Source organism: Mastigoproctus giganteus, chromosome 2, assembly GCF_048544385.1.
Source record: "Mastigoproctus giganteus isolate SK-2022 chromosome 2, ASM4854438v1, whole genome shotgun sequence".
In the NCBI taxonomy this organism is placed as follows: domain Eukaryota; kingdom Metazoa; phylum Arthropoda; class Arachnida; order Uropygi; family Thelyphonidae; genus Mastigoproctus; species Mastigoproctus giganteus.
This window is the reverse complement of record NC_143576.1, coordinates 237,187,094-237,214,326: the sequence shown is the minus strand read 5'-3', so window position 1 is coordinate 237,214,326 and position 27,233 is coordinate 237,187,094. Positions and strand designations below refer to the sequence as shown.

The 27,233-nt window shown below is 36.8% G+C and overlaps 1 protein-coding gene across 2 annotated transcripts in view; it reads left to right on the top strand.

Moving 5' to 3' along the window:
* Nucleotides 1-25,322, top strand: part of LOC150090278 (ras-related protein rab7) — a 67,875-nt gene extending 42,553 nt beyond the window's left edge. For both annotated transcript variants that reach the window (XM_090369056.1, XM_090369055.1), the window contains 3 exons: nucleotides 2,941-3,067; nucleotides 13,006-13,224; nucleotides 24,643-25,322. In XM_090369056.1, the coding sequence (XP_090225182.1) occupies nucleotides 2,960-3,067; nucleotides 13,006-13,224; nucleotides 24,643-24,861 (546 nt within the window). In that variant the 5' untranslated portion in view covers nucleotides 2,941-2,959 and the 3' untranslated portion in view covers nucleotides 24,862-25,322. The remainder of the gene's footprint in view (nucleotides 1-2,940; nucleotides 3,068-13,005; nucleotides 13,225-24,642) is intronic.
* The last annotated feature ends 1,911 nt before the right edge of the window (nucleotides 25,323-27,233 follow it).

Genomic DNA, 27,233 nt, shown 5'->3' with positions numbered 1-27,233 from the left:
AGTGTGGCATTAAAGGCAAGTTATTAAGGACAAAAATAAATTTAATTTCATCTATCCATCCATCCATCCATCCATCCCCTCCTGTAGTTTGTCTAGTTCTTCCTTGAATTTATTAAAACTATCCTATTCAACAACAACAACAGCAGGTGGAAGCTTGTTCCGCAATCAAACCACCCATTGGCTGAAGGCAAAATTTTGCAATTCTCTTTTGCAACTGTCTTTCCTCAATTTGAATTTATGCTCCCTCATGTGCATGAATTCAAATTGAGAAAGGATGGTTGTAAAATAATCTGAGCAATAGGAAGAATCCCATTGGCATTGAGTTTGCTGAAGCCATTGAAAGCATTGATGAAGGTATATCAGGCTTAATAGCTAAGTGTAGAGATGATACGAAGGTTGGCAAGGTGGTTAATGACAGTAATTAAGGTATGCTACTGCAACAAAATCTAGACAAATTAGGTAGATAGGCTGAGAAGTAGCAACCGAAGTTTAATACTGACAAATGCAAGGTATTTCATATGGCATCAGTAATTCCAGATTAATGTACCAACTATGTGGTATAACATCTAGGGAAGTGGAGAATGAAAAAGACCTTGGAGTAATTGTGCAGTGAAATAGGAAGTTCTCGGAGCAATCCAGAATGGCTGCCAGGACAGCTCATGTGGTTTTGTCAGTAATATACAAGAATTTTGTCAGCAGGAATAAGAAGGTTATTATCCCGTTGTATAAGGCAATGGTCAGGCCAAATCTTGAGTACTACATACAGGCTTATTGCTGGCCTCCTTTAGGAAGGACATGTATCTGTTAGAATGAGTGCAGAGAAGAGCAATGAGATTAGTGAGAGTAACAAAGGGATACTCTTACTAGGAAAGACTTCAATTCTGCAAACTGCACTGCCTGAAGACTGAATCTGTGAGATCTGATTGAGGTGTTTAAGGCTATGATTGGATTGAGTAAGTTCAGTGCTGATGGACTCCTTCCTCTTGCTCAAACTACACACATGAAGGGGCATAAAACTGAGGAAGGGTTGAAGAGTAGTTGTGTAGAAATTTGCCTCTTTCAATGAGTGGTCAGTTGTTGGAACCAAATCCCATTTGGTGTTTTAGAGATAGGTAGTTTAAATAAATTCAAGGAAGAACTGGGCAAACTGTTAGAAGGGATGGACAGGTGATATGAAGAGTAGTGGGGTTTTTTTTTTTTTTTTTTTGGCTGATATTCTATAAGTTTGCTTTCTTGCATCATTTGCCACCATTAATACTAATGAATAAGGTTGTAGTTCCTACATGTCTCAATCTTGTTTTGAGTGACCGTGAGAAAAGAATGTATTGAAGTCAAGATCTTTTCAACTTTGAACATATATTGATGGTGAAGAAAGTTGTGCAGGTGCCTGTATCTTGACAACAGCCAAAATGATTAAGTACATCTATTCTGTGGTATCACAAGTCTACCGTAACTGACTCAACAACAATTGAACAACCCAAAGATCACATGAGGTCAATGCCTATGATGAGTGTAGTGTGTCTTGTCATGTAACACTTCAGTGATGCAGCACATGGCCTAGCCAACCACCCAGTATGTTGAAATAGCAATATCCACCTGGACTATATGCTGGAAATTAGCTTGTATAGGCTATGCAGTTGACAACCATCACAGGTACCCATGCTCATTGATTGCAGGATTCAAGAAACTGCATCTTGCAGGGACATGTCAGCACAAACACTGGATCACTGAAATGTGAAAATCTGTTGCTTGGCAAAAATATCTGGTGGATTTCATTTCCAACCGTATCATGCTCATGAACATATATGCATTTTGAGAAAGCAACATGAGGCACATGGCTGTGCTGTTGGTGTTCAATAGACTTCAGGCAGTGGTGTTATGGTTTGGAGACGTGTTCGTGGCATGTCCTGTGAGCTCTGTCACCATTAATCAATGGCTCAGTGGGAATGCCTATCTTTCTATCATCACTGATCAGGTACACCCCTTCATGATGACAAATATCCAGACAACTCCAGCATCTAAGAACAAGACAACACACCATGCCACAAGGTCCAGCATGTTGCTAACATGTTGGACCTTGGTTTCAAGAACGTGGCAATGAATTCTCTGCCTTCCCTTGACTCCCATCTCACCCAATCTGAACCTAATTGCATGTGTCTGGGACTTACTGGAAAAGGATATTCATTGCCATGACTGTCCACCTGACAATGTGCAGGCATTACTGGAAACATTGTGCAATGCATGTATAGCACTACAACAGAACACCCTTCAGCACCTTGTGGAGTCCATGCCAAGATCTGTACAAACTAGTATGGGTAAAAGGCGGCACCATGAGGTATTAAGTAACTCTTGGCAATGCAAACAAACTCAGTGTATACTACAATTTTTAGTTTATTAAATCACAGAACCTGAAATGTGTGTTGCCATTTTATGCATTTCATTATGCAGTATTACAAAATGTAGAGTGAATATCATGGGAGGAAGTAATATAATTTTATATATTATTACTGTAGTTAATCAGTTTGTAATTAATTGGTAACAAGATAATTAGTTATATTTACTTCTTGCTTCTATTATGCAAGAAAAGGAAAAAATTCAGTTTAATTTAAATGAAAATTTAATGTGCCTGAACATTTAACGTACAGCATAATTTAATGTACAGCATATATTAAATAACTTGCTTGATTTATCAACAGTATCTAAAACTTGGAAAACACTTGAAACATGACAAACAGGCACATGGAGATGTGTTCTCCCTTGTAATAAAAAGTTTTCATATCATATTAATTTGTAAAATAAATTGAATTAAAAAATCACTTGTTACATCCTATTACTCATAATTTTTAAATATATTTCATTGAACTATAAGAAATCTCTTGTCTAATGCATACATTCAAATTATTTACAGTATAATATTTAAAATTTAATTGCTTTGTATAGGGTAGGAAAAACATCTTTGATGAATCAGTATGTGAACAAAAAATTCAGCAACCAGTATAAGGCTACAATAGGAGCTGACTTTCTTACAAAAGAAGTGATGGTCGATGACCGATTAGTTACAATGCAGGTGAGATTTCATATTTTTGATTAAAAAATTTCCCATCATTTAAATTATTAGATTTTCTGAGCACTTGTTTCCAGTTCAATCTTTATAGATAATTTAATTATGTTATTTTTCATAATGGTTATACACTGTACTAAAAGTTTCACTTTTTTTTATAGTATTAGTATTAGCTATATGGTGCATGAAGCCCTAGGATTTTGCTGCTCCAGCCAAAAAAAGAACAAGCTTATTTACTAATAAATAAATAATAAAATAACATAAAATAAACAACCAATTTGACTACCTCTTCACTTAGCTGTCTATCCAATTCACCTTTGACTTTCCCAATGCTCTCAGCCTCAACCACCCATGGAAGCAACTTATTCCAGTATTTAATGATTCACTGGCTAAAAGAAGACTTCTGCAATCCAATCTCAGCCTCTTTACCCATTATATAAGTTTATTTCTCCTATTTCTGGAATTATTTATAACAGTAAAAATTTCACCCTCATTCATTTTTCTTTCACCTCTCAGAGCATTACAAACCCATACCTTAGTGAAGTCTCCTCTAAGTTGTCTAGCTTTCAACTTCTGCAGCCCACATATTCAGTCTTTCCTTGTATGGATTCCTTTTTGCTGATCTCACCAGATATATTGCCTATCTTTGGAACTTTAAAACCTGTTTCCTAAAAATGGCTCTGTTTAACAATGTGATTAATTGCAGTTACTTGGCAGATTTCATGCGATGTGCCAATAAACTTAGACTACATTAATTGTTATCAAGTGACTTTTATTGTGCAAAAGTTATAGTTTATAATAACAGGCTAAAACTCTCCCTCTCCCCCCCCCCCTCACATGCACACACAAGGAGATGGGAGATAAGTACAGAGTGCAGAAATGAAGTTGCCAAGATTTGTTGCTGCATGCTCTTAGATCAACAAAATATAAAATAAGACACTAGCAAAGAAAAAAAATCTTCCAGTTTTATAAAATAGTAAAATTAAATGGTTTGAGTACTTTGAATGGATGTATGACAAAAGAATACCAAAAAAAAAAAAAAAAAAGTAACTAAAAGAATGGAGTAAATTTCATCCATGTCACTTCTGTCACTTCTGTATAATGCCACTTGTGCTGATAAGATACATTTATAACTGACTTAAAGGAGCTCACATCTGGTGAGTATGGGCTTGGTACACCCAGGGTCCTGAGCTGGATATCATCATTCTTCTCTTTCTTGGCGATTCCCTTCTACTTTTGGCTCTTGTTTTCTCTCTCTCTCTCATAAATTTTTTTTTTTTTGGCTGGTGCAGCATAAGCCTCAGACTTCCTTGCACTATGTGGCTAATAATAATAAAAAAATCCCAAATGCAATACTTAAATTGTAGTGACCTTACTGGTTAGCATTGGTTGAGGGATATGATGCAAGAAAGCAAGCTTATACAGCATCAGCCAAAAAAAAAAAAAAAAGCCCTTCCCATTTCATCCATCTGGTCACTCCAAATGTTTGTCGAGTTCAGCCTTAAATTTATTTAAGCTATCAACTTCCACACATCTATTCTACAACTATCTTTCCTCAATTTGAATCTATGCCCCTCAGGTTCTTAATCTGAGCAAGCAAATATCCCATCAGCATTGAGCCTGCTCAAACCATCCAAGGCCTTATACACCTTAATCAGATTACACCTCACAGGTGCCTAGTCTCCAGATGCTGCAACTTGCAGAATTTAAGCCTTTCTTTGTAAGCACATCCCTTTGTTCCTCTCACCAATCTTGTTGCCCTTCTCTGTACTCATTTTAGCAATTCTACATCCTTCCTAAAATGAGGCCTCCAAACCTGTAAGCAAGTACTGAAGGTGTGGCCTGACCATTGCCTTAAACAAAGGGATAATCACCTCCTTGACTCTGCTAGCAAAATTCCTATATATCATTAACAAAACTTCATGACCTGCTCTGGCAGTCCATCTGCGCTACTCAGAGAACTTCATATCTGACTACACATTTACAGATGGTTTCAAGAACATTCAATGAATTCTCTGCCCTCCCTTGACTCCCAACTCACCCAATCTGAACCCAATTGCATGTGTTTGGGACTTACTAGAAAAGGATATTAATTACGATGACTGTGCACCTGACAGTGTACGAAATTACTGGAAATATTGTGCAATGCATGTGTGGCACTACAACACAACATCCTTCAGCACCTTATGGAGTCCATGCCAAGATGTGCACAGACTGTTATGAGTAAAAGGTGGCACCATGAGATATTAGGTAACTCTTGGCAATGCAAACCAACTCGGTGTATACTACAATTTTTAGTTTATTAAATCACAGAACCTGAAATGTGTTGCCGTTTTATGCATTTCATTATAAAGTATTACAAAATTTGCTCTATGAGCATGTACTGCTCATACAGCAAAATAATTATCTCCTTATCTCTGCTGTCAGAATTCCTGTATATCATTGATAAAATCCCATAAACTGACTTAGCAGCCAATCTGCACTGCTCAGAGACCTTCATATCTCGCTGCACAATTATCCCCTCCCCAGGTTTTTTTCAGTGTCACACAGTTGATACTTTAATCTGGGATTACTGCTCCCCAAATGAAGGACTTTGCATTTGTCAATATTCAACTTCAATTGCTACTTCTCAGCCCATTTGCCTATTTTTCCCAGATCTTGTTGCATAACATACCTTGATTAGTATCATTAACTGCCAATCTTTGGATTATCTGCAATCTTAGACATTAAGTGTGATATGCCTTCACCAATATTATTAATAAATTAATGACATTGTGCCCAGCATTGAACCCTGGGGTACTCCACTAATAACATTTGTCCAAGAAGAGCAGTGCTATCAGTAACCACTTTGTCTGATACCACACTGCACAAATTAGTATTAGTAGAGGCATACGGTGCAAGAGAAAGAAAGTTTATACACCAACCAAAAGAGGAAAAAAATTCCCATTTCACCCATCCATTTGCTCCAAAAGTTTGTCCACTTCTTACTTGAATGTATTTAAGCTATCAACTTCCACAACGATATATGAAAGTTTGTTCCAGCAATCAACCACCCACTAGCTAAAGGCAAATTTCCACACATCTATTCTACAACTGACTTTCCTGAATTTTAATTTATGCCCCATCAGGTGCATAATCTGAGCAAGAGAAAGAATCCCATCAGCATTGAGCTTGATCAACCCATTCAATATTTATACAGCTTATGCACCTTATACTTATACACCTCAATCAGATCACCTCACAGGGGCCTAGTCTCCAGATGCTACAATTTGCAGAACTTAACCCTTTGTTCCTCTCACCGATCTTGTTGCCCCTATCATACTCGTTTCAGCAGCTGAACATCCTAAAATGAGGCCTCTAGACCTGTATGCAGTACCCAAGGTGTGGCCTGATCATTGTTGACAAAACCATATGAGTTGCTCTGGCAGCCTGTCTGCACTTCTCAGAAAACTTCATATCTGACTGCACAATTATTACCCCCAGGTCTTTTTCATTCTCCGCTGCCCGAGTTTAGTACCACACAGTTGGTACATTATTCCAGGGTTACCCATATGCAGTTCTTTGCATTTGTCAATGTTAAAACTTCAGTTGACCCTTCTCTGTCCATCTGCCCAACTTTTCTAGATCCTGTTACAGTAGCGTATTGTCATTGCTGTCATTAACAACCATGTCAACCTTTGTATCATCTGCAAATTTGGACATTAAGCCTGATATACCTTCATCAATATCATTGATAAATATAGAAAACAACAGTGGGCCCAACACTGAACCCTGGATGACTCCACTAATAACATTAATCCACAAAGAGCAGTATCCATTGATTCTGTCTGTCTTCTCCCACTCAACCATCCATTTATTCATAGCTGCAACTTGCCCTTAATACCATACTGCTCCAATTTGTACAGTAGTCTTCCATGTGCAACAGTATTAAAAGCTTTCCTGAAATCCAAATATATAATATCAAAATTAATTTTTGCATCCACTTCCTTTGTGACCACATCATAGTATTCCATCAAATTGATCAGTCAAGACTTCCCCTTAACAAACCCATGCTGTGTCGGAACGGTAACTGCAGTCTTGTCTGTCTTGCACGCCTCCGTAGCCAGGTGGGAAGGAGCAGCAGTGCATAGCACACGCTTATTGATTAGACCGGGGTTCGAGCCCTTCACCACCAAATATGGAGGATGCGGAAAGGTCAGGGAATGACCACCGCATATTCCCGGAGCAATATGGCCTTAGTTGCTAATGCTCCTAAAAACCAAATAACAAACAAATAACAGCAGTCTTGTCTAGATGATCCTGCGATGCTTTGTTAACCAGTGACTCTGTCATTTTCCCCTGAAGAGAAGTGAAACTAACAGGTCTGTAATTACTCATGTCACCCTTTGATCCCCCTTTGTGAATTGGGGATACATTTGAACATCTCCAGTCCATGGGGACCTTTCCTGAGTTCAAGGAGGATTTGCTTACTTCCTTTGCTACCTCTTTTAATATAACTGGATAGATTCCATCCACCCCAGGTGCCTTTCACATGTTTAACTTCAACAATTTCTCCTCCACTTTGCTCTCAGTTATTCCAAAATCATTTATCTCCCTTTTAGAATTTGATAAACTTCTGGACTCCACTTCCCTACAGAATTCCTCATGTGTGAATATAGATGCAAAATACTCATTCAGTTTGTCAGTTACCTGAGCAGGATCATCAACAGTTGAATGATCATTATCAGATCATTATGGATCAATATTGATCTTTACTATAATGGTCCATCATTATAGTAAAGAAGTCTTTACTATTTTACTTTGTATTTTTTGCCAAAGATTTCTCTTAATCTGCCTTTGTTTGCCTAACCTCCTTTATGACTTGATTACAGACTAGCCTATATCTACTATAGTCTTCAGTGTCGCCTGATAAATTATATGCATCGTGCGCATTTTTATTCTCTGCCATGATTCTCATTATTATATTTGACATCCATTTAGGCCTAAACTTTGAAAACAGTATTTCTTAGTTATAGAAATAACTAAGTAACATCATCAGTTGGTCCCACTGTATAGAATTTAAAAAATCTCTGCGACCACTATAGTCACCTCTACGAAAAAAAAAAAAAAACCCTTCACTTTATCTCTGATGGCAGTTACATCTTTGACTAAATCCCACAACTGTGCATTCTGAACACTGCCACCTAGTGGTTTATTTATCTGCTGATTTTTAATGCATGAATCATTTTTTTTTTTTTTTTTTTTTTATGAAATCCCCAAACACGAAAGGTATCAAAACCTATAGTACTTAGTACCATGCATGGGTTGAAGGAGAAGTATGGGGGGAGGGGGATGCCGGAAACTTTGCTCTAGAGACTAAACATGGGTTTCACCACTTCAAGCCTCCAATAAGCAAAGTGGTGGTATTGCACCGGTTGATGAGAGTCATCTACCACCTGCTGAGCAGTGATTATTCATGCAGTTGTGCAGTTTTCTTTCATGTGGAACTGTGTCCAATTCTTTTCTGAAATCTAAGAGTAAAATTTAATTTTTGAATACAGTTCCTTTGTTGCTGAATCATGGCATCCAGTCAGATTGGATAGACAAAATCACCCCTTAAAAAATCCATTCTATGATTGTCATATTAGCATTAGTTGAGGCATATGATGCAAGAAAGCAAGCTTATGCAGCATCAGCCAAAAAAAAAAAAAAAAAACCTTTCCCATTTCACCCATCCATCACTCCAAATGTTTGTCTAGTTCAGCCTTAAATTTATTTAAGCTATATAACTGTATTCCTGTCAGGAGGATCCTGCATTACTACTTTAATCACTGATCCATTATTTTCCCTGGAACAGAAGTCAAGTTTACAGGTATGTAATTGGGCGCCTCCGTAGCCAGGTGGGAAGGAGCAGCAGTGTTTAGCACACGCTTCTTGATTAGACCGGGGTTCGAGCCCTGTCACCACCAAATACGGAGGATGCGGAAAGGTCAGGGAATGACCACTGCATATCCCGGAGCAATATGGCCTTAGTTGCTAATGCTCCTAAAAACCAAAAATAACAATAACATAACAGGTATGTGATTACCATATTTCCCCATGTATAAGACGCACCTTTTTTCGAAAAATTTCGGGTCTAAAAATTGGGTGCGTCTTATACAGTGGTTGTAAATTTTTTTTTACTTGCATTTCCCGCTTTTTTGCGCTTGTTGTCGTTGCACTCATTGTTTCACACTTGTTACCGGTATATTAGGTTATGTTTTGCCACGTTCTGCCCAGAAATGGCTCAGAAAAGATTTTCGTACAGTGCTGAATTCAAGTAATGAGGAGTTGTATGAATTTTATGATGATTAAACTTGAGTTCAATAACTTCATGTAATACATTTTTTTTTTTTCAAATTTCGGGCCCCAAAATTAAGGTGCGTCTTATACATGGGGAAATATGGTACTTACTTCACCCTTATATCTCTCTTTATGAATTGAGGAGACATTTGTGAATCTCCATTTAATAGGAACCTTTCCTGAATCTAAGGATGCCTCATAATTGTGGCTAAAGGTTTGTTTAACTCTTTTGCTGCTTACTCATCAACACAGGTGTGCCTTATTTAATTTTATCTTGGCCAATTTCTCTTTCACTTGCTTCTGTCAACGGAAAACAACAATGGACCCAACACTGAACCCTGAGTACCTCAGGGTTCAGTGTTGGGTCCATTGTTGTTTTCTGTATTTATAAATGATATTGATGATGGTATATTAAGCTTAATGTCCAAGTTTGCAGACGATTCGAAGGTTGGCAGGGTTGTTAAAGACACTAATGACAGTACGCTGCTGCAACGGGATCTAGAAAAGTTGAGTAGATGGGCTGAGAGGTGGCAAATGAAGTTTAACATTGACAAATGTAAAGTACTACATATGGGAAGCAGTAACCCCAGACCGACGTATCAACTCTGTGGTACTACACTGACAGTGGTAGAGAACGAAAAGGACCTGGGGGTAATTTGGCAGGCAGATATGAAGTTTTCTGAGCAGTGCAGACGGTCTGCGAGAATAGCTCATAGTGTCCTGTCAATAATATGCAGGGATAAGGAGGTGATTATCTCCTTGTATAAGGCAGTGGTCAGGCCACACCTTGAGTACTGTATACAGGTCTGGAGGCCTCATTTTAAGAAGGATGTACAGCTGTTGGAGTGAGTACCGAGAAGGGCAACAAGATTAGTGAATGGAACAAAGGGAACTTAAGAAAAAAGGCTTAAATTTTGCAAAATACAGTGTCTGGAGACTAGGCACCAGCGAGGTGATCTGATAGAGGTGTATAAAGCCTTGAATGGTTTGAGCATGCTCAATGCTAATGGGATTCTTCCTCTTGCTCAGAATAATCACCTGAGAGGGCATAAATTCAGATTGAGGAAAGACAGATGTAGGACAGATGTGCAGAAGTTTGCCTTTAGCCAGCAGGTAGTTGGTTGGTGGAACAACAGACTTCCATCCTTTGTTGTGGAATTTGGAACGAATGGAGGGGTGAAATGGGAATGGTTTTTTTTTTTTTTTTGGCTGATGCTGCATAAGTTTGCTTTCTTGCATCATACACCTCTACTAATGCTAACATAGTGCACTGCCTTTGGTTCAAAATGCTTCATAACCAATAGAATAACTCCAGCACCCCCTCCTGTCCTGTTTGTTTTTCTCTACACATTTTCCATTCTCTGTACACATTTCACATTCACTCTATTCAAATTCCACATCCATTTTGTCTGCGTGACATCTTTTCTCCGATAACCCTACAATGTCTGCATTTGATGACCTAATTAGTAATTCAAATTTATTTACTATACTCCTTAGCATTATCTATTATACATACACCTATAAGCTATTATGTACATAGAATGCAGCATTTGACTCTTTGCCCTTCAGGTACAAATTCCTTGTGAACCACACCCTGTTTGTCAAAAAACATGATCAGCATTATCTTGATCCTGAACTTTTGTAAAGTAAACTTTTTGAGGCCTTGGTGATGAATTTGATGTTCACTGCATGCTCTGATACTTCATTTCTAGTTCATGCTGAAACATCCAACCTATTTTCCAGTGGCAGTACAGTCAAGAAAATTAGGATTGCCTCAACAAGTCTGGATGAAGTCTTCACACAACAACACTCTTCATTGTTTCCCCTCATCTGTAAGGCACACATTTTGCACAGACCTTCCTTTTCCCTAAATCTTTATGCAGAATTTGATGTATTTTATGAATCTCCTTATTCATATCTAAGTGCTATAGGTTCTAAAGACCACCAAATACAGAGGATGCAGAAAGGTCATGGAATGACCACCGCATATCCCCGGAGCAATATGGCCTTAGTTGCTAATGCTCCTAAAAACCAAACAAACAAACAACATAGGTTCTAAGACCTCTCGTGCTTGGGGTTTTCATTAAAAAAAAAAACCATCATTCTGAGTTTCAAACAATGGTCTCTTGCCGCAATTTCCTGAACTTTTGCAACTCTGTTCTCATTTTGAGAGGTTGACAGATGCTTACTTCTTGAGTCATTGCCAATGTCCTCACGTCCATTTTTGAACCACTTATACCATTCAAACACACTGGTATGACTTAAAATTTCATCCCCATAAACAGTTTTAATATTTCATACATTTCTTTTGCAGATTTTCCCAGTTTAAAGCAAAATTTGATATTTATTTATTGCTTCATTGCAAAATTATGACATGGAACGTTAACATTTCTGATGAAACTAGTTGTTACTTGCAACCTGTCAGCCTACTGGATGATCTCTGTAACACCATCTGTTGGAGGAAGTTTGAACTACAGCATACCACTTCTGTTTATTTTCAAACTCACTGAACTGACTGTAACAGCACCAGTCCAGGAACTTTATTGCCTCACCCCATATATCATGTGTTCCTAACAATAGCGTCATTGACAATTGATGCTTCCTGTGGTACCAGCACTTTCTGCCGTGGATTTCATTGTGTTATGTGATGCACGAGTATAGTCTCTAGTGTTGTGTGCTGGGTAGTTGAGTTTTTGGTGGGTCCCTCTTGTTAATTTCTTCGAGGACATCAACCCTATTCCTCAAGCCCTCGTATAAGCCCATTGGAATGCTGAAATGGTCCTTTGTCTCCTCACACTCTCTGCAATGAAAGCACACATAACATAATCTTTGACCATTTCATGTCTCACTGTAAATAATTTTTATAACAAGCAACAAGAAGCACACTGTACATAACTCTGATTCTAAAGGGATCCGTCATCGATAATCCTATCCCAAACCAAAGCATCTTGCTACTTTGAGCGTTTTTTGCTTTGCTGGTCTTGTGTCCGGCATGATTTTAGTGAAAATTAAAGCGATAAGAGTATTGACTTTCTAAATGTGTAGCTAAATACAAAAATAAGCTAACCTTCATGATCAGAACCTTAAAAATATTTATTTACTACAATTTAAAAGACTGCAGTTTTACACTACAGTTTACTAATTATGAAATATGATGATCACACCAAAATTTTAATATGTAAGAGAGATGATGAATATACACAAATTCAGCATTCAAATTACAAAATCATATTAGTATAATTTACATTTCAAAATTGGTTACCCAACTACCTTATTTTACTAAAATGTAAATTTTCATTGATCTTGGGTTCATCCCACCACTTCCAGTATATTTTTATTCAGTTTGGATCATTCAGAAGCGGAGTTGGCAGATAATCCTCTTGTTCTGAAGTTAAGCTCTTTGTGTTGACTTTAATATGACTCTCGAATAACCTGCTCTTTATTAATATTTCTTATTTCTTGTATTAGATTAATGGATCACATAATGACTATAATTTGCTCTGTAAATCTAAATTGTATTCATTTTTATTGTTAATAAACACTTAGATTATAAGTTTTAGTTAATTTTTGTATGCATAAAGATTGATAAATTACTTGTCCACAATATGAAATATTCATTTCAGATATGGGATACTGCTGGACAGGAACGATTTCAGTCTTTAGGAGTAGCATTCTATAGAGGTGCTGATTGTTGCGTATTAGTGTTTGATGTTACAGCTCCAAACACTTTTAAATCTCTTGATTCTTGGCGAGATGAATTTCTTATTCAAGCTTCACCAAGAGATCCAGAAAACTTTCCATTTGTTGTCATTGGCAACAAAGTGGACTTAGCAAACAGATCAGTAAGCTATTACTTTATGTCAAGATTTTTATTAATATTACACTAATTTTGTATATTTGTGTGCATGAAAAACTTCCTCTAATTATATACACACTAACAAAACATCTGGATATCTCTAAGAGTGCTCGATTGATAAATTATCTACCTCTTATTGTAAAGAATTTTAAAAATCTTCTCTTACAGTATTTTGCTTTTTAATGTATTATTTGGGTAAATGCTTTTGTGCTATAGCTGTGACAGTTTATAAAAGCTGGTATCTGGGTATTGAAGAGATTAGCACTTAGTCAACCACAATCCTTCTAAAACCCAGCTTTATTTTATTTCTCATAAAACAATAGTCTACTCTAAGGTGTGACAAACAAAATGCTAATAGAATACAATGTCCTCCTAGCAGAATGTAAAATATAAATAGTTGACAGAGGTATTTTGCACAATAAGTAAAAGTTCCATAGAAATAAATTCTGGCAGTTTGCATAAAAATTTTATTATTATCACAGAAAAATACCACAATTGTGCATATGTCTCTCTAGCATATATAAATTTTTTTAACTACGTAGAATTTAAAATTAATAATAATAAAATATCATTGTTGCTTTCAAAAAGGAAAAAAAAAGTGAAATTTCTCTATTTTAGTGATATCTCTTATTCAGTAAGCTTCATAACTTAGTGCAAACTGGTCTTACAAATTACAGCTGTCTGACAGACAGGCAGACAGACAGACAGAGAGAGAGAGAGAGAGAGAGAGAGACAGAGAGACAGAGAGACAGAGAGAGAGAGAGAGAGAGAGAATGTCCAGTGTGGGGTACAGCTGGAAAAAGGTATGCTTGAATAAATTCATTAGCATTAGCATTAGTAGAGGCATTTGATGCAAGAAAGCAAGCTTATGCAGCATCAGCCAAAAAAATAAATAAATAAAATAAAATAAAAATAAATAAATAAAAAATAACCACTTCCACTTCACCCCTCTGTTCGTTCGAAATACCTGTCCAGCTGAGCCTTAAACTTATTTAGCCTATCAACTTCCACGACAAGGGATGGAAGTCTGTTCCACCAACCAACCACCCGCTGGCTAAAGGCAAATTTCCTCACATCTATCCTACATCTGTCTTTCCTCAATTTGAATTTATGCTCTCTCAGGTGATTTTTCTGAGCAAGAGGAAGAATCCCATCGGCATTGAGCATGCTCAAACCATTCAAGGCTTTATACACCTCTATCAGATCACATCGCTGGTGCCTATTCTCCAGACACTGTAATTTACAAAACTTAAGCCTTTCTTCGTAAGAGCACCCCTTTGTTCCATTCACCAATCTTGTTGCCCTTCTCTGTACTCGTTCCAGAATCCCTATATCCTTCTTGAAATGAGGATTCCAGACCTGTATACAGTACTCTAGGTGTGGCCTGACCATTGCCTTATACAAGGGAATAATCACTTCCTTATCCCTGCTAGAAAAATTCCTATATATCATCGACAATACACCATGTGCTACTCTTGCAGCCCGTCTGCACTGCTCAGAGAACTTCATATCTGCCTGCACAATACATTTGTCAATGTTAAACTTCATTTGCCACCTCTCAGCCCATCTGCTCAACCTTTCCAGATCCTGTTGCAGTAGCATAGTGTCAGTAGTGTCCTTGACAACCCTGCCAACCTTCGTATCGTCTGCAAACTTGGACATTAAGCTTGATATACCATCATCAATATCATTTATAAATACAGAAAACAATAATGGACCCAATACTGAACCCAGAGGGAGTCCACTAATAACATTAGTCCACGATGAGCAGTGTCCATTGATTACCACTCTCTGTCTTCTCCCCCTCAACCACCCCTTTATCCATAGCAGCAGTTTGCCTCCAATGCCACACTGCTCCAATTTGTGCAGCAGTCTTCCATGTGCAACAGTATCAAAAGCCTTTCTAAGATCCAAGTATATAATATCAAAGTTATTCCCTGCATCCAGTTCTTTTGTGACTGCATCATAGTATCCAATCAAATTGGTCAGGCAAGACTTCCCCTTAACAAAACCATGCTGTGTCTGAGCTATAACTGAAGTCTTGTCTAGATGATCATGCAGTGCTTCTTTAACCAGTGCCTCCATTAATTTTCCGGGAACAGAAGTTAAACTAACAGGTCTATAATTACTTGTGTCGCCTTTTGATCCTCCTTTGTGAATTGGGGTCACATTTGCACATCTCCAGTCCATGGGTACTTCCCCTGAGTCCAAGGAAGCTCTCATAATTATGGCTAAGGGTTTGCTTACTTCCTTTGCTGCCTCCTTTAATATAACTGGATAGATTCCATCCACCCCAGGGGCCTTTCTTGTATTTATCTTCAACAATTTCTCCTCCACTTTACTCTCAGTTATTACAAGATTCTCTAGCTTACTGCCAGAGTTGAATACACCTCTGGCATTCCCCTCGCTGAATAACTCCTCATGTGTGAATGTCGATGCAAAATATTCATTTAGTTTGTTAGCTACCTGAGCAGGATCATCAACAGTTGACCCATCGATATCAAGTGGACCAATCTGATTCATCCCCTTCCTTCTAGAGTTTACATAAGTAAAGAACTCTTTGCTGTTTTTCTTTGCATCCCTTGCCAAAGATTTCTCTTAATCTGCCTTCACCTGCCTAACCTCCTTTGTAACTTGGTTACAGATCACTTGTATCTATCATAGGCTTCTGTGTCACGTGTTAATTTGTATGTATCTCATGCATTTTTCTTCTCTGCCATATGTCTCATTAGTTCATCTGACATCCACTTAGGCCTAAACCTTGAACAGTATTTCTTAGTTGGTATGTAAAGCCTAGTAGCTTCCAAGATAAGTTCTTTGAATGCTTCCCATTTTGAGTTTGCTGTTGGTAACATCATCAGTTGGTCCCACTGTATAGAATTTAAATACTGTCTCAGTCCATCGTAGTCGCCTTTACGAAAGCAATAACCCTTCCCTTTACCCCTAATGGTAGTTACCTCTTTGAGTAAATCCCACTTTAGCACACTGTGATCACTGCCACCTAGTGGTTCATTTACCTTCAGATTCTTAATGCATGAAGAATCACTACTGATAATGAAATCAAGAGTATTACTCCCTCTAGTTGCCTTCCAAACATGCTGATGTAGAAAACAATCATCCAAAAAATCCACAAAAGCCTTGCTAGTGTGTGAGTGACCAGCCCCCAAATTCCAATCAATATCTGGAAAATTAAAATCCCCCATTATAAGACTCTCTGATTTACTGGCCCACTCTATTTCCCTGTACAATTTCTTATTATACTCATCAGAGTCATTAGGCCTATAGCACACTCCTACTCTCAATTTTGATCTCCCAATGCTTATGTCACACCAAACTGACTCGACACTGCACTGTCCAGCAATGTCGACTGGCTTCACTTCCTTGGATTTTATGTATTTCTTAACTAATAGAATAACCACTCCTCCCTTCCTATCCTGTCTATCCCTTCTGTAGACATTGTACTCCCCAAATTCCAGTTCTGCATTCCTTATATCTGTGTGACACCACGTCTTTGAAATCCCCACAATATCTGCCTTTGATGTTTTGAGCAATACCTCAAATTCATCAATTTTATTTACTATACTCCTAGCATTGGTGTACCCGCAAGTATACATGCACCTGTTCTTTTTCTTAGCTACCCTAACACAACCCATGTGTTTACTTGTACCCCAATGATTCCCAGTAGTCTCTGAAATATCCTGTATCTTATTTTCCAGGCTGCGGCTCATTCCAATAGAAGCAGTGCAAGAATCACTTTCACCTCTGCCAGTGGCTACTGTTAATATATTAGTCCTTGTATCCCCCCAATCTAGCAGTTTTCCGACCCACCTAACACTGCCTCAATAGCATCAGCAAACATTCTTGCACCCTTTCTATTTAAGTGTATCCCATCCCTGTAGAAGCAGTCTCTCCTGTTAACAAGTACAGACCAGGCTGAAAAAAATTCTACCCCTTGAGCCTTGCACAATCTTTCCAGGGCCGAATTGATCAACAGGGCTCTCATCATATACTCCCTCCTATTGTGTCTGGGCAGAATTGCAGACACTTTCAATTTCAACCCTAATTCATGGCTTTTTTTCAACAGTGACCTGTACTTGTTAAGTAATTCTGCCCGTCTCCTACTCTTAATATCATTAGTGCCAACGTGTACAACTATATCACTTTTTGTGCCGTTAAAAGATGATATCTGCTCTACAACGTCATCAACCTTTGCCCCTGGCAGACATACCCTGGTCCTGTTCCACCTATCCTTTTTACAAAGCATTTTTCCCATTTTCCGGACAATAGAGTCACCACCAACTACTAGTTCCTTTGGGACCAGTGCATTCTGCCTTGTGGGCTGCCGCTGTGTTGCGTGATGACCAAGTGCAAGCTCTGGCATTGGTGTGGGCAGCTGAGAGCTTGATGGGCCCCTCACTTTTAATCCTTCGAGGGCATCCACCCTGTCCTTCAAGCTCTCATATAGGCCCATAACAATGCTGAGTTGTCGCCTGATTTCCTTACACTCCTTGCAGCGCGCGCACACAAATTCATGATTAGAAGAAGAAGAACTCTTTATTGCATACTAAAGGCACACACCATACACAATACCCTTCACAGTTACAAACCAGGGGATTAATCTTTTCCATAAACAGTGACTTACTGATGCACACAAAGAATAGATTTAATTCCATAACGTAACCAAGATTTTTAGTTGCTGTTATTACTAGTCATATAGCTTGTCAGCTTCATGACTAAAGTATGGACAAAACAACAGAAACAAAAAGTCAAGTGAACCATCTGTTATTAATCTCTCTCTCTCTCTCTGCAATAGTTATAACAGTAGCAAAAGCAAAACAGAAATCTTTGTTATTATGCAGAAAAATTGATTGATTGTTGCATATCTCCACAGTATATTAATAAAATCAAAATATGTGAATTAATGAAGATTATTCATACCTCATTATAATTATTGATTATGAATAGTTAATTTTTTCTTATTCTCAAATGCAAAGGCGTTTTTTTTTTTTTTTTTTTTTTGAAGCAGATTCATTGATATTCTGCCCACTACTGTTCTAGTCATGAATTTAAAATTGATATTACCATAAGTGACAACATTTGCTATGACCATGTGTTCATTGCCATTTGTTCACATTAATAAAATGAACTCTTATTTACATTTTAACCACTATAAATTTTTATAGATGTAAATAAGTTCAATTATTTGTGCTTAATGTTTCAATGTGCTTCTCCAAAACTGCTCACCATTAGGTATATCTCTGTAAAAACCAGAAAATTTTAAAATCCATATGATGCTAGATTTTAAAGAGTTTGCCGTATAAGTTGTGATAAAGTAATCAACAGTTTTGCAAATGCAAAGTCTGGAAAAATAAAATAAAATAACCCAATAAGGGCTTATTTTTATTGTCATTTTAATAAAATCTTTTATATACTGTGTATGCTTCAAATTTTATATAATTACCAGAAGAAAAATTTTTAAAAAATAAAGTATTTTTGGCTATTCTAGAACTAATTCTCTTCACAATGCACCATTTTCTTGCTATGTTTTTTAATATTAATTAATTCATTAACTGTTATTAATATTAAAATATTCCATTAAGTTTTGCACAAGTGTGCATATAAAATATAAATCTATTTCATTAGCATTGGTGGTAGTAATAGTAGTGGCATTTGATGCAAGAAAGCAAGTGTATGAGCTTATGCAGCATCAGCCAAAAAAAAAAATAATAATAATAATAAAATAAAAAAAAAATTTACACAACAATTCCCTCTAAATGTTTGTCCAGTTCCTCCTTAAATTTATTTAACCTATCAACTTCCATGACAGATGGAAGTTTGTTCCAGCAATTAACCACCCGCTGGCTAAAGGCAAATTTCCACACATCTATTCTACATCTCTCTTTCTTCAATTTGAATTTATGCCCCCTTAGGTTCGTAATCTGAACAAGTGGAAGATTCCCATCAAATTCAACGTGTTCAACCCATTCAAGGCCTTATCCGATGCGCCAACAACTACCAAATCAAAAAAATTCAAGGCCTTATACATCTCAATCAGATTACCTCGCAGGTGCCTAGTCTCCAACTGCTGCAATTTGCAGAACTTAAGCCTCTCTTTGTAAGAGGATCCCTTCATTCCCCTCACCAATCTTGTTGCCCTTCTCTGTACACACTCAAGCAAATCTACATCCTTCCTAAAATGACGCCTCCAGACCTGTACGCAGTACTCGAAGCATGGCCTGACCATTACCTTATACAGAAGGACAATCACCTTCATTTCCCTGCTAGCAAAATTCCTGTATATCATTGGCAAAACTCCATGACCTGCCCTGGCAACCTGTCTGCATTGCTCAGAAAACTTCACATCTGACTGCAAAATTACTCCCAGGTCTTTTTCATTTTCTACCACCTTAAGTGTAGTACCACGCAGTTGGTGTGTTTCTCTGGGGTTACTTCTGCTCGTATGCAGTACTTTGCATTTGTCAATGTTAAACTTCAGTTGCCACTTCTCAGCCCATCTGCCCTAATTTTCTAGATCCTGTTGCAGAGCACACTGCCATTACTGTCATTAACAACCCTGCCAACCTTTGTATCATCTGCAAACTTCGATACTAAGCTTGATATACCTTCATCAATATCATTGATAAATATACAAAACAACAGTGGACTCAACACCGAACCCAGTGGGACTCCACTAATAACATTAGTCCACGAAGAGCAGCACCCATTGATTACCGCCCTCTGTCTTCTCCCACCCAACCATCCTTTTATCCATTGTAGCAACTTACCCTTAATACCATTCTGCTCCAATTTGTACAATAGTCTTCCATGCTGTTGTTATTTGGTTTTTAGGAGCATTAGCAACTAAGACCATATTGCAATCTTCCATGCACAACAGTGTCAAAAGCTTTCCTGAAATAAAGCTTCCAGACCTGTATGCAGGGTGAGATGTGGCCTAACCATTTCTTTATAATGGTTCCTGTCATTAACCACCTTGCTATGCATGTATCATCTGCAAATTTTAACATTAAATTTGATATGCCTTCATCAATATTATTAATAAATAATGAAAACAACAATGGACCCTGCATTGAACTCCGAGGAACTCCACTAATAACATTTATCCAAGAAGAGCAGTGCCCATCGATAACAGCTCAGTCTTATGCCACTCAAACATTCCTTTATCCATAGCAGTAGTTTGACTCTAATGCTGCACTGCTCCAATTTTTACAGCAGTATTTCATATAAAACAGTATCAAAAGCTTTAATGAAATTTAAGTATATGATATCAAAGTTATTTTTTATATCCAATTTCTTTGTTACTGTGTCATAGCAGCTAATGAGATTGGTCAGGCAAGCTCTCCCCTTAACACTAGAACTGCCACAATGATCAATTTGACTGTTTGCGTACTTTAAATTGTTGGTATGTTTAAAGCAGGCCCGGGCAAACTATGGTCCGCCGCACATTTTTGTGTGGCCCGCGAGCTTTAATTGTATTTTCGAAAAAAATTGACTTATTTTATGCCTTTTGCGACGCCTTTTTGAAAAATAAATTTGTATGTGTAATACATTATAGAATTTGTCGACTTGTAAATTGTTTTATCGTCTCTCTATTGTTCAAATTGAGATAGAATTTGAAATTGTGCACGAACCGGAGCGAGCCAACGGGAGCTTTTACAACGGTATAATTTGCGATTATAAACTAACTGTGCAAAACTACGGTAACAGACAACCAGTGATGCTGACAACGGCTTTGCTGCGGTGGGCAAGTAATAGGATAGGACTACTGACCGGCTGCAGTTCCAATCTGTTTTCTCTGATGGTCATCCCGCAGTTAGTATTTTTGCGTTATCTTGGTGCCAGTAGCGATAAAAATAATATTTACGCCCTTTTAAAAATGAGTACAAAACGAAAAATTCAACAAGAGCATCGTGTCTTCAATGAAGAGTGGAACACAAAATATTTTTTTGCTAACATAAATAACGAGACTATTTATCTCATCTGCCGGGAGAGTGTCTGTTGAAAGAGTACAATATTAAAAGACATTTCTCCGACTCAGCCATCCCTTTGTACATAGCAGCAACTTGCCCTTAATGCCATACTGCTCCAATTTGTACAGTAGTCTTCCATGGGCAATAGTATCAAAAGCTTTCCTAAAATCCATGTCAATGATATCAGACTTATTTTTTGCATCCAGTCCCTTTGTTACCACATCATAGTAAGAAGGGCCTCCGTAGCCGAGTGGGCAGGAGCGGGAGTGCAGTAGCACACGCTCTTTGAGTAGACCGGGGTTCAAGCCCCTGACTGCTGAATACGGTCGATCTGCCAACCCGCACTGGACCAGCGTGGCAGATTATGGTCCATTTCCCTCAGCATGAATTGTTGAGGAGGCTTCCATCCTGCAGTGGGTTGATAATGGCTGCACTTAACTTTACTTTTACTTTTACCTCTCGTGTTTGGGGTTCTCATAAAAAAAAAAAAAAAAAAACCTAGCAAGACTTTTGTGGATTTATAGGATTAGTGTTTTCTACAGCAGCATGTCAGCACATTAACACCAGTAATAATTAATGCATTAAGAATCTCCAGATAAAATAATCACTAGCTGGCAGTGATCACAGTATATTGATGTGGGGTTTACTTAAGGATGTAACTACCATCTCAAAGGCCAAGGGAAGGGATTTTTCATTGTAAAGGTGGCTACAACAGCCTTACACATCTTTTAAATTCTATACAGTGGGACCATCTGATAATGTTACCAGCCACGAATTCTAAGTGGGAAGCATTCAAGGAAATAATTTTAGAAGCTACTAGGATTTTTTATACCAACTAAGAAATACTGTTCAGGGCTTAGACCTAAAAGGATTTCAGATAAACTAATGAGACTAGTGGCAGAGAAGAAAAATACATGGGACACATAAATTATCAGGCGACAGAGAAGCCTATGGTAGATATAAACTAATCTGAAATTAAGTCACAAAGGTGGTTAGGCAAGCAAAAGCAGATTATGAGAAATCTTTGGAAAAAGATGCAAAGACTTCTTATGTAAACACTAGAAGGAAGGGAATGAATCACATTGGTCCACTTGATATCAATGGTTCAGCTATTGATGATCCTGCTCATGCTGACAAACTGAATAATTAGTTTGCATCTACATTCACACATGAGGAATTCCTTAGGAAAGTGGATGCCAGAAGTTTATGAAACAATAATAGATAAATAAATGATTTTGTAATAACTGGGATGGATGGGATGTATCCACTTATATTATGGGAGGTATCTAAGGAAGTAAGCAAACTGTTAGCCATAATTATGAGGGCATCTTTGTATTTAGGGGAGAGCCTCAAGAACTGGAGATGTGTGAATATATATCCAATTCACAAAGAGGATCAAATGGTGACGAGCGATTACAGACCTATTGGCTTAGCATCTGTTCCAGGAAAAATAATGGAGTCACTGGTTAAAGAAGTAATGCAGGACATTCTAGACAGGAGTGCATTTATACTTCAGACACAACATGGGTTTGTGAAGGGAAAAATCTTATCTGACTAATTTGATTGGATTCTATGATGCAGTGACAAAGGAACTGGATCCAGAGTAATTTTGATATCATATACTTGGATTTCAGAAAAGCCTTTGATACTGTTTCATATAGAAGACTGATGTTATTAGTGGAGTCTATGTGGCCTGATGTTATTAGTGGAGGCTGCCAGGGTTTGGTGCGGCCTATTGTTGTTTTCTATATTTATTAATGATATTGATGAAGGCATATCAGGCTTAATATATTACAGTAATATAGGAATGTAATACAGTAATACAGGAAGTTACAGTAATGATCATATGTTGCTGCAACAGGATCTAGAAAAATTAGGCATATGGGTGAGAAATTGCAGTTGAAGTTTTAACATTGACAAATGTAATTACTGCATATGGGTAGCAGTAACCCCAGAGTAGTATACCAACTCTAAGGTACTACACTCAGAGTAGGGGAAAATGAAAAATACTTGGAGGTAATTGTGGAGTCAGATAGAAAGTTCTCTGAGAAGTGCAAACAGGCTGCCAGCATAGCTCATGGGGTTTTGTCAATGATATACAGGAATTTTTCTAGCAGGGATAAGGAGGTGATTATTCCATTGTATAAGGCAATGGTCAGACCATATCTTGAGTACTGTATACAGATCTAGAAGCCTCATTTTAGGAAGGATGTAGAGTTGCTGGAATGGATACAGAGAAGGGCAACAAGCTTGGTGAGGGGTAAAAAAGTGTGCTCTTACCAAGAAAAGCTTCAGCTCTGCAAATTTAAGCATCTTGGGATTAGACACTGTGAGGTGATCTGATTGAGGTGTTTAAGGCTGAGTGGATTGAGCAAACTGAATGGTGACTGGATTCTCCCTCTTGCTCAGATCACACACAATCAGGGGGCGGGCACAAATTCAAATTGAGGAAGGATGGTTGCAGAATAGATATATGGAAGTGTGCCTTTAACCAGCAGGTGATTTATGGACAAACTTCCCCCGGTTTTGTGGAAGTGGATAGCTTAAATAAATTAACGGAAGAATTAGACAAACCATTGGAGAATGGATTGGTGAAATGGGAAATTCTTTTTTTTTTTTTTGTTGATGCTATACATATGCTTGTTTTCTTGCATCATTTACTACTACTGATACAAATACTGTCATCTTTAACCATCTTGCAGATAATTTATTCCTGTGATCTACAAAATGCTGTCTGAAGGTAACCTTCATGTCCTGTGTTATGCTCTAAGATTTTTTTCCTTTTTTTTTTTTTTATCACAAGAGTAATAGAAGCATATTTTTTTTATTATTTATTTTATTACTAGCCATATAGTGCAAGGAAGCCTGAGGCTTATGCTGCACCAGCCAAAAAAAAAAAATTCCGAGTTACCTAGAGAGAGAGAGAGAGAGAGAGAGAGAGAGAAAGAGAAAGAAAGAAAGAAAGTAGAAGTAGAAGGGAATCACCAAGAAACAGAATGATGATATCCAGCTCAGGACCCTGGGTGTGCCAAGCCCATACTCACCAGATGTGAGCCCCTAGAGTTTTCAGTCTGGTTCCCCCCCCCCATCCCCAGATGTCTAGTTAACATGCATTACAGTCTATTCTTAGCTGTTCTACCAGGGGCCACAGTTAATGTTATTCACCAGTCTGGTTGTTCATATAATGAACTACCAGAGATAACTGATTATCCAATTGGAGAAGGCAACTGGGTGACCATAAAACGAGAACTTAAAACATATGGCTTTGAAATAATAATGAACTTGAATTTTTTCCAAACTTTCCTCTCCTGTAGATGAGTGGAAAATGAATCAAGAGGTTTAATTGATGACATTAGTAATTATTAATGTTAGTAATAACATAGCATTATTTACAAATCTGGTTTCCTTCATTTTAGGTTTCTACCAAGCGAGCTCAGGGTTGGTGTCAAACCAAAAATAATGTCCCATTCTTTGAGACTAGTGCCAAGGAAGCTCTTAATGTTGAACAAGCATTTCAAGCAGTGGCAAGGACTGCGCTTGCACAAGAAACAGAAATAGAGCTATACAACGAATTTCCAGATCAAATTAAGTTACAGAATGAACGAGGACCAAGGAATGAAGGCTGTGCATGCTAATATACCTAAAATAAATTTGGGCATTATTTAACTATGAATTTGGTATATTACCATGAATAGTTAAGCATCTTTTTTAATTCTCTCATAATAATAATAAACTTAAATTACAGTTTATTTAAATAAATTTTTGGTCAGTGAATCAAGAACATTCCTTTTGTGATCTTGAGTGATCATTTTCAAGGATTATGACTTGACATCATATATACAGTTTTAAAGTGTGTGTGTGTGTGTGTGTGTGTGTGTGTGTGTGTGTGTGTGTGTGTGTGTGTGTGTGTGTGTGTGTGTGTGTGTGTGTGTGTGTGTGTGTGTGTGTGTGTGTGTGTGAGACAGACAGAGAATTATGAATCTCACAGCTAAAATTGTGGTATAAAGCTGTTTTTACTCTGCTCACAGTTGCACATTTTGAGTGTATATAATTATGGGAAAAGAACTGTTTAGCATTAAAAGTTGATATTCCCCTTTGTTTTATAATGCTAAATATAGGATTCACTGTTTTTTCTGAATTGAAGGCTATTATAAAACAGTATAATGAAATTCTTTACTTATTATGGTGTAATAAACATATGATTACTAATTTATTAAAACTAAGTTATTGTGTATTAATTCTTACTGGAAAAAAAAGTTTCTATTAGTGTAATGTAATGATAAAACTTCAGATTGTGGGAGAATTTTAAACATTTGGATTTGATTACAGCATGAGATGCATTGAAACCAAGTTATTGTTTGTTACTTGATACTAAAAAAAAAAAATTGTTCTTGAAATGTTAAATCTCTTGAAAGTATGAGAATTTAAAAATTGATTTAATTTGCTTGTAGCATTTATTAATATTCATCCTCATATGTCTAACTTTTTAATGAAACTAGAATATTTAAGAAGTGGTTCATTATATCTTAAGTAATGTTAGTATGTTTAGAAAATTAGATAAACAGCAAAAAAAAAAAAAAAGAGTATATGAAACTAGTAAAATCCCTTAAGTGAATCAGATAAATGCTCATATATCTTATTTACTTGTTTAAAAGTATTAACTCATTATTCTTATTTGTTATTGTAGTAATGTGTATTGTAAAAGCTTTTTTGCTTAGTACACAAACTCCTCAGGTTTAATACAAAGCCCATTTTACACCTTTTTACAATTCATTATGTATACACAGAGTTGTATATTTCCTGTATATAGTTATGTTTAAGTTAGAATATTGCACTGCTTAAATGTATTGAGAATGGGTTATCATTCTCATTGTTCATATCTTCATAGCATAAATCTGTACGCAGAAAGTTAGTAAAAAAAAACTAACAATTTTTTTTTTTCCTTCTTTCAAAATGAAACAACCTTTTTCAAACAATTTGATTGGTCGAAAATACATTGAATAGTGGCTGAGGCTTACATTCTTGGGATTCAGGGGTATTCAGTTGATAACAAAACGACATTCATTCAAAAGCAAGAAACATTGTATAGTATAAAAGTAATTAATTATTTACAAGTAGAAGAAAAATAATTTTAGAAAATTGTATACTCAGTGATCTAATTCCGTTTCCTGAATTTATTAGTATTCAACAAGTTGGAATTGGATTATTGAGTAAATTATTAGAGTATATACAAAGTTACCAAAAGTGAATTAACTACATAAAGAATATTATTTACTGGAAAACAGTCATTGGTTTGATTCAGTTATCAATACATGAATGGAATAAAAAAAAATTCCTTATAAATTTTCTGTAGCAGAACTTATTTTATTGAAATTATTCTAAAAAAAAATTTTTAAAGATAAAAAAATTTCTAATCATGATTTAATTAATGAACATACAAAAGTTTCACTGAAAGAAAATAAGGCAACAGCTGCTTGTAGTACCCTACCATTTTATTGTGCATTTATGCAATACATCTATGCTTATAATATTTGGAATTGGTGATGATTCTTAACATTAAATGTCAGCTACAAATGACCACAATTGAAAAACGTCAGTTTTCTGAAAATACGACTGTGTAGAGAAAGAGAGAGAGAGAGAGAGAGAGAGAAAGAGAGAGATGGCTTTTAAATGCACGTACTTGAAATCAGTGAACATTTAACGAAATGAAATGTAAAATTTTATAGCTTTAGCATAAAATTTTGTATGAATAATAAACACTGTGAACTGTCTAAATTCTCCCTTAGTAATTCCCAAACGGAATAGCTTTATTCATGGTTTAGTAGAAATTTTAAAAAATTAACCTTTTTATAAGGGAGTTTGTAAAAATGTTGAATACATTTAAATATAAATTTTTCTCTATTTTGACTTTACAGCTAAACATCAAAAATGGATTATTGTCAAAAATAAAATCAGAATTTTTTAAAAAGAGATTTGAACAAAAAAAATGTAAAAAATTTTAAGCTGT